Below are 8,677 nucleotides of genomic sequence, written 5' to 3'. Positions count from 1 at the left end.
TGCAAGTGACTTCAATTCTCCTGTTTTTAATTATCTTTTTTTTATTTTTGGAATATTTCTTTAGAATATTCAAAATGTTATTTAATACTTTTTGCAGCTGTTTTATGGGCAGTAACATGCATCATTAAACATAGAGGAAAGGTTTATGATTATGTCTATGACCTCTTTTCCCTCACTATTCAACATCAAACATCAATTCCTTTGCTAATTTGACCTTCCCAATTTTCTTATTTAATTTTCTGGAAATCATAATGGGGGTCAAATTAGTTTTTTTTTTCAGCGCTGAATCTGAATATTAATTTAATTTCTTCTCTATCAACCTTCCTTCACACAACTCTTTCTTCATCTGAACTGCTTTCTTCTAATTCCCGTTTATTTCCTTGATTCTCAAACCACCTTTCCCCCGTTTTACCTCCTCTATCTCGCTCTTTCCTATTTGAAACTGTTGTCCAGCCTTCCTCATCCTCATCATCTTCATCTTCCTCATCTATCTGACCTACCATTTTGTTCCTTCCACTAACCTGTCAGGCAAAAAAAGTTTTTTATAAAGGACTGCCAGTTCATATGCCTCTCAGCCAACCCTGTTAGCTCTTCTGTCAGATCGCTACCATGGCGTTTTCCCACTGACAGCCTTCTGCTTAAATGCTCCCCTGTCATGCAAGTATGAGTACCCAAAAAATAGTACTCAAGTAAGAGTAGCACTACTTGGTCAAATTTTAGCTAAAGTTAGGATTGAGAAGGAGCCATTCAAGAAATTACTCAAAAAAGCATTTGTTAAAAAGGCTGCTAAAGTCCTTAGTAAGTTTTGTCTTTGGATTTACCATTTAAAATTATGCAATAAGACAAAGCGAAAATTCTGATACTAAGTCTATAATTAAATAATTGAAGTAAATGAATAATTTAATTGAAAAATGAAATCCAGGCAGTGAAAGCACTTTACAAAACCAATTTTGTTTTTAGCAAAAAAAACCATATTCAATTCATTTCATTTCTATAATTCCCAACACTTATCATCTCAAGGCTCTTTCCAGTTCACCAGATCATCCAGTCAGATTGATTCAAAGTTTTCTATCTAAGGAAAACCAGCTGATTGCATCGACTCATTGACTCTTCAGCAATCCCTCACACTAAGCATGCTTGTAGCGACAGTGGAGAGGAAAAACTCCCTTTGAACAGGAAGAAACCTCCAGCAGAACCAGGCTCAGTGTGAGCGGCCATCTGCTGAGGCCCACTGGGGTTCAAGGAGACAGAAGCAGACATAGAAAAAGAAGCATAGATACAAAAGGCAACTGTCAACCAGCTCCACAGGCGGCCCCGTCCAGGAAACACACAGCCAGGCAGACGAGCTCCGAGCCAGCTCCCATGTCAGAGGATGAAGAGAGCACATCCAGTTAGTCACAGTCAGTGCCTCCAGTAAAAGCATTTACCGCTCACTGTATACGATCTTGATCTCTAAATTAATCAGTAGGTTCACCAGAGAGAAAGTAAAAGAAAAAGTAAGAGCTCAGTTACCCAGGAGGAGCTCAGAGTAGAGTCGCTGCTCCTCCACGTCAAAAGGAGCCAGCTGAGATGGCTCTGGCATCTGTTCCTGATGCCTCCTGGTCGCCTCCCTCGGGAGTTGTTCCAGGCAGGTGCCATTGGGAGGAGGCCTCATGGAAGGGCCAGGACACGCTGGAGGGTCTATGTCTCTGAGCTGGGCTGGTGGCAGCTGGAGGAAGTGTGCGTGGATACGAAAGTCTGGGCATCTCTGCTCAGACTGCTGCCTCTGTGACCTGGCCCTGGATGGATGGATGGATGGATGGATGGATGGATGGATGGATGGATGGATGGATGGATGGATGGATGGATGGATGGATGGATGGATGGATGGATGGATGGATGGATGGATGGATGGATGGATGGATGGATGGATGGATGTTGACACCTCTGGGATCCTATAGGAAATTTTTGTACTGCTGGCAGCATAAACTACATCATGAACATTATTATTGTAAATAACACTGAGTGTTTAATAATCAAGTGTTTATACCCTAAATATTTTAATCATTATTGTTGACAGAATATGCTTTCACTCCCAAAAAAGAACACTTTATTGTAATCAGTCATATGTGTGAGGGCTGGTATAACTGTAATTATATATTTATCTTGTTTCTCCTTTTTTCTTTGACGCTAACACAGTAATTACCAACCTGGGGTACATGTACCCCTAGTGGTCAACAAATGCATTGCAAGGGGTACATCAAGTATTGCATTTCTTAGGTAGTAAAATAAAATAGGCTTAGGATCTGTTTTCCTAGGACCCAACTGAAAAATTGAACAAGCTTTTATGAACCAAACAGTAAGTTTTCTTTGAGATCACCTTCAGCTGTGACTCACATCTAAACCAAGCAGAGGAACAGACTGGATGTAGAGAACAGACTGAATGTAGAGAACAGTCCAGTATTATAAATAAAGGTTTATAATAGGAATTTATTTTGTATTTATTTAGATTCCTTACAAATTAAATATTTATGTTGGGGTTTCATTTTTGATTTGGAAACGGTAAAATTCCTAAGAATTAAAAATATAAAGTAAAATAGTTTCTATTTTAGTATCAGTTATTGTATGTTCCACTTCTGACTGAGAGCAGGACCCATGGTAAAAAAAAAAGAAATTACCCAAAGAGGAACACAAGTTCAAAAAGGTTGGGAAACTCTGCACTAAAGGCTGGTGGATGTTTATTCATCCTATATATTCAACGGTAAAAGACAGCATAAGACATTGGTAAATATTTTATCAGAGTAATACGGGGATTTGAGGATTTGTGTTGTAGCACAAGATTGACTAGAGCTTTTATTTGCTATGAAGGCAAAACCCAAAGCTCATCACATCATGGTTCATAACAAAGAGGATGCACTTGCTATGGAATGTTACTGTTACAGTTCCTACTGTATAAACCAACCGTTCCTGGTTGATATCTTTGTTTTACTTTTACAGTGCTAAAAAAAAAACTTGTAATGCTTCATTACACAAACAAATAAAAGTTAAAGGGTATTAGTTACTCTAATATCCTTCCTTGGGTGTGATATTCAGGGAGCCCAATGTCACAGAGGTTTACACCCAGAATCTTGCTAACTCCTCCTAAACTGCAAACAACAGGGGAGCATATAATATGACATATCTGAAGTGCAACAGTTGGCTTGACTGTCCATCACACAGCAGGGAGAACTTTGGAACCATGAGAGGAGTCAGGATCTTTCTGGAATGGGTGATACCATGGCTCATCGCAATACTTGGACTATCGGCAGCCTCCTCCGGTAAGTACGCTAATGGGACACGATGAGAGCTTTATACACACTTCATACTGGAATATGAATGTCTTTCTTCTTTTTCAGCAATGGTCCAAGTGTCAAAAATGGTGATAAGAGGTAAATATTTACATATGGTTTTTTTTTCAAATACAAAAGTTTCTGTACTTTGAACTTCTGTATAATAAAAATTCTCCCCTCAAAAAATAAGCAGAAGGGAGAGACTCCCACATCAACCAATTCTGCAGCACATGGGGAAACTTCCATTACAAGACTTTGGATGGAGATTTCTTCCACCTTCCCTCCTCCACCTGTAACTACATCCTCACATCCCAGTGTAAGGGCACCTATGAGAGTTTCAATATTCAGCTCCAGCGACAAGAGGTGGACGGCGTAATCAGCATCAAGAGGATTCTGATGAAACTGGATGGAATCATGGTTGAGTTAGCCAACGCTTCGGTTAAGGTCATGGATAAACCGTGGGTGATTTTTTTATTTTTATTTTTTTAATATCAGTAATTCTAAGTGATTTGGTTGTGGTTTAGTTTTAATCATCAGAATTTGTTTTTTGTTTTGTTTTTTTCCAGTGTCTCCATACCGTTCAGCGATAGCAGCATTTCAATTGAGAAAACCAAGTCCTACATTAAAGTTTCAGCAAAGTTGGGTCTAGTTTTTATGTGGAATCAGGAGGACTCTCTCTGGGTACGTTTTACTGAATATAAAAATAGAATAAATTAAGCTGGATACTTTTTTTTTATTTTATTTTACTTTATTTATGTTGTGCTGACAAGAAATGTTCCCACAAATCTCTGTATATAAATGCGTGAGGTCACACCAGTTATCTAGAATCGGGTCAGATCATTTCAGTATAATCCAGTTCTATAGCAAGATTCCAAAAAGGTTGCTTTGATTTAGATTTTATTACAGTACATCCAAAATCTTTTGATTTTAAGACATAAAAATGTAAAAAAAAAAAAAAAAAAAATGTTGCTCTTAAAGGGGAACGCGTTTTTTTTTACATTGGGCCCTTGATTTTCCGTTATTCCATCATGTTCTACTCACCCATATGAGTTTAGTGTCATTTGGAGCCGTTCTGAAGATATTCCGTTAGGTTATATCCAGTAACATCTTCCTATGGGCAAAGACTTGAAGGCACGAACTAAACTGTTCATAATTTATTCTTTATGGTACGCCAGCATTCAGAACATGTAGTTGAACTCAGCAGCATTAAGGAAGGTTAATTGTTATCTAATCTACTACAACATTAATTTGACCCCACAGAGGGAACAGCATCTATCATCATTCTAACACAATTAAATAAAGCCATAAAAAAAACAGTATAAGCAGAATGAACAAAATTAAAACTTGATTTTGCAGGATTTCATCTAAACATATTAATTTTGCTGAAATGTCAACTTTTCATGCATTAAAGGTGGAGCTAGAAGCCAAATATAAGAATCAAACATGTGGCCTTTGTGGAGACTTCAATGAAATCCGTCATGATGAGTTCTTCCAGTCAGGTACAAACTGAACACATCAGCATTAAGCAGATAGAAACACCAATAAATCATGTTTTTCTGAACACAGGGACTCCCATAAGTCCTGATGAATATGCAGAGGAATGGAAAGTTGATGGTCCCACTGAAACCTGTAAAGTAGTCTCTTCTCATGCTGAAGAAAATTGCCCAGAAAAGGTACCACTTTATGACTAAAAAATATTGTTTTTTGTGCACTAAATATGTATAATTAATGCAAACGACCAACTTGAACTTACAGACAGATCTCTGCAAGAACCTGCTGAGTGGACCTGCTTTCCGAAGCTGTCGCAACCTGGTCGACACGGACTCCTTCTTTAAAGCCTGTGAGAAAGACTTGTGCTACTGCAAGAGCAACGACAGTGCATGCTTGTGTTCTACCGTTTCCGAATACTCCCGCCAGTGCGCCCATGCAGGTGGACATCCACAGCAGTGGAAAACTAAACAACTCTGTGGTGAGAAACAAAACCGTCCACTTTTCAGCTACAGCTTCATTAGAACATATTAATGCATTTCAATGACCATTTATTCCGATGTTCTGTGTAGAAAAAAGCTGTCCTTTCAACATGGAGTATAAGGAGTGCGGTAGTCCCTGCACTGATACCTGCAGATACCGGCAGCAAAGCCAGCTGTGTGATGAGCACTGCATCGATGGATGCTTCTGTCCTGCTGGTTAGTTTCATCACCAATTTGTTATTTAACCGTTTCAAATGTTATGAAAATTCAGATATAAAAAACAGGTTTTATTTATTTTGTAGATCGTAACAACACGAGAAGGACACTAAAGATCTGCTATTTTTTGTTTTCTATATAAAAATTGTTCTATTTAATATATTCTACTTCTACAAATAAGATAAAGACAAACAGAGGAACTCTATTTACTTTGATTCTATTTCTCCAGATTTCACGGTTCATATTTGTACAAACATTAATGTCTGGTAAATAATGCTTGAATGTGGCTGTTTATTGTGGATACTATTACATTACAGGTACGATAAGGTTATATTGTCTTTTATAATTATTAAAAGTAATGATTAATCAATTACTAAATTAGTTGGTGATTAGTTAAATAATCTATTAATATGATTAATTGTTTCATCCATAGATAAAATACAATAAATGGGCGACACAGAGTAACTACAGCCCAGATGAACAACTTTTATAGTGAAGTTAATATTTAAAATGCTCAGTGTCAGTTCCTCTTATACTTCCAGTGCTCATGTAAATAAAATACATTTATTTGGCGTCCTTTGAATGTAATATTTCTCATGATACAGAGAGAGCATATTAGATAATAAAAAAATAAGAGTGGGGTTTACTTCTGTTTACCTCTGCACAATTCTATATCTTCAAAATTAAACACAGGATAAATCCACATATAACAGACATATTTAGACTATATTTGGTTGTCTACTGTCTTAGTCACTGGTAAGGTTAAATGCAAACCTTTTCAAAGTGTAAATAAGTCTTAATTCCACATTGATCAGAGCCAGTGATGCTTTAAACATTGATAAACAACATCTAGTGAGTGCAGTGCTGATAAGATTTATATTAATGTAGAAGAAATTCTGCTGTTCTCTTTAAACAAAATGTGCCCTGATGCTCACATTAAGAATAAAAAAGAGCATAAATATTTTTGCAAAGGACCAATGAAACTGAAGACCAATAGTGTCCGTGCCAATGTTGAAATCAAACCTACGCCCTTGGACACTGCAGTTTAAAAACACTCTGGAACTAACTTGTCCTCTTTACTCAAGTAAAAGTGAAAAAGTATGCGCTCCAAAAACTACTTAAAGTATAAATTAACCTTGAAAAAAAACAGCCAGATGCCACTATATGAATTGAAAGCTCAATTTCTAAAACTTATCTGAGATAGGACCAAGGATGAGGGAGGTCTTGTTGGTCTCCGTCTCCCGATACGCTCTCGCCTGTGTCCGACCTTTCAGACATTTCAACATCTTTTTCTGAATCCCACATTGTAGCATGGCATAGACAATTCACGTTAGCAGTTTGAAGAACACCTGCTGGCTTCTGATGGTTTCCTTTAGCTAACCAATGAGTGTTTGCGTTCTATGACTCATCCAATCACACTAGTTTTCACTAGATGTGGATGGAGCCAATGATCTGCATTGGATGGAGCACATGACGGGAAATAAAGATTTAGAAACATTAAACCGAAGCCAAGAGGAACGAGTAACGTTTGTTTTAAAAATGTAAGGAATAGAAAGTACAGATACTGGTGTGAAAATGTAATGAGTAGAAGTCAGAAGTAGGAAGTAATGGAGTAAAGTATAGATCCCTGAAAAGTGCACTTAAGTACAGTAATGAAGTATTTGTACTTTGTTACTTGACACTGTTGCCTGAATTGGCTTTACAATTGAACTTAAGAATTAACAACAGTAATAACTAGTTAACTGCTAACTCTTGTCTCCTCCTAGGAACCATCTTTGATGACATCACACAGAGTGGATGTGTTCCTGTTGAGCAGTGTCCCTGTTTCCATGCAGACCAGATATACAACCCTGGAGATTCAGTCATGATGTCGTGTAAAAATTGGTAAAATACGGGGAAAAAAGGAATATCTGTTTCTGATGGCAAAATGGTTTGAATTAAAACAGAATTGATTCTTTTAAAGTACGTGTTCAAAGGGTGAGTGGAGCTGTGTACAAGTAAGCTGTCCGGCTATGTGCTCCATCCGAGGAGGCGCTCACTTCATCACCTATGATGAGAAGGCATATGATTTCCATGGAAAATGTTCCTACGTTTTGTCCAAGGTAAAGAATATGATAAAAAAAAAGTATTAAGCTGTGATAAATAAGTGTTACTTAATGTTAATAAAACATAAATGTTATTTAATTCCTTTTCTGAATTTGGTTCTTTTTTCTTCTTGTGGATTTTAGGATGAAAGCAATACTTTTTCTGTGCTTGGTGTTTTTGACAAATGTGAAAAATCTGAGAAATCAACTTGTCTTTCTGCCGTTACTCTGAGGTACCAAAATCGCACGGTAAGATATTTATGTTTCTCTTAGGGGTGTAACATACCTACACACACGCCCGCTGACACGGGGCCTATCAAAGCTTTCAGCTGGCCTGCCTACATGCATCTATATATATATATATATATATATATATATTGTAGATTGATGGCTAGATATATATGTAAATAATATCTTCTATTTTCTTAAAGATCATTGAAGTTAAACAAAGCAATAAAGTCCTATATAACGGACAGGCCTTTGAACTTCCTGTTTTCCTGGGTGAGTACGTTCTTATTTCTTTGGCTTTCTTAGTAAAACTGAAACATAAACTGGTTTTGTTCAAAGTTAATTACAATTTTTGGTATTTTGTCCTTTTTCTTTCCATTTTCTAGATGGCTTTAAAATCTTCCAACCCTCCACATTCTTTATTGTAATTCATACAAGCTTTGGGCTCAATCTTGAGGTTCAGCTCGTACCGACTATGCAGCTCTATATCAGAGCCGACGTCTCCTTGAAGGGAAAAGTCATGGGTGCGTTTATTCTTCAGTTATGATTATTGTGTAGATATTCCTTACCCACTTTAAGTGTTTTCTTTTTTTTTTTTTTTTTTTTTTTAGATATGTTTAAAAAGTTTTGTTTAATAACAACAACATGACATAGAACACAAGCTCAGCAGTGTGGAAAAGAAACAATCAGATAGGGGGCGTACATATTTCTATCATTATAAGGTCCAAATCTAAGCATTTATAAACACTCGAGACAGGATGGTAGACACGTGTCCTCTGGCATAGTCCAGAAAGGCCTTCATATGCGTCCAAAAGCGTCAGTCTTAGAGTGGTCGAGGCATGTTAGAAGGTCGGGAGGGATATATTCCAAA

General features: G+C 37.1%; 1 protein-coding gene across 1 annotated transcript in view; it reads left to right on the top strand.

Annotated features, from left to right (window-relative positions):
* The first annotated feature begins 3,183 nt into the window (after window positions 1–3,183).
* The window catches only part of LOC119787440 (mucin-2-like), a 42,915-nt gene continuing 37,421 nt past the window's right edge, over window positions 3,184–8,677 (top strand). The window contains exons 1-13 of the mRNA XM_038291309.1: window positions 3,184–3,296; window positions 3,375–3,407; window positions 3,496–3,766; window positions 3,875–3,989; window positions 4,720–4,807; window positions 4,875–4,981; window positions 5,064–5,277; window positions 5,369–5,494; window positions 7,261–7,378; window positions 7,458–7,596; window positions 7,723–7,827; window positions 8,010–8,079; window positions 8,193–8,330. Coding sequence (XP_038147237.1) covers window positions 3,218–3,296; window positions 3,375–3,407; window positions 3,496–3,766; window positions 3,875–3,989; window positions 4,720–4,807; window positions 4,875–4,981; window positions 5,064–5,277; window positions 5,369–5,494; window positions 7,261–7,378; window positions 7,458–7,596; window positions 7,723–7,827; window positions 8,010–8,079; window positions 8,193–8,330 — 1,603 coding nt within the window. The 5' untranslated portion in view covers window positions 3,184–3,217. The remainder of the gene's footprint in view (window positions 3,297–3,374; window positions 3,408–3,495; window positions 3,767–3,874; window positions 3,990–4,719; window positions 4,808–4,874; window positions 4,982–5,063; window positions 5,278–5,368; window positions 5,495–7,260; window positions 7,379–7,457; window positions 7,597–7,722; window positions 7,828–8,009; window positions 8,080–8,192; window positions 8,331–8,677) is intronic.

This window comes from Cyprinodon tularosa, unplaced genomic scaffold (assembly GCF_016077235.1).
Source record: "Cyprinodon tularosa strain WSP-4 unplaced genomic scaffold, ASM1607723v1 ctg298, whole genome shotgun sequence".
Lineage (NCBI taxonomy): Eukaryota > Metazoa > Chordata > Actinopteri > Cyprinodontiformes > Cyprinodontidae > Cyprinodon > Cyprinodon tularosa.
Note: the sequence above shows the minus strand (reverse complement) of the source record. Positions and strands in the feature narration are given on the sequence as shown.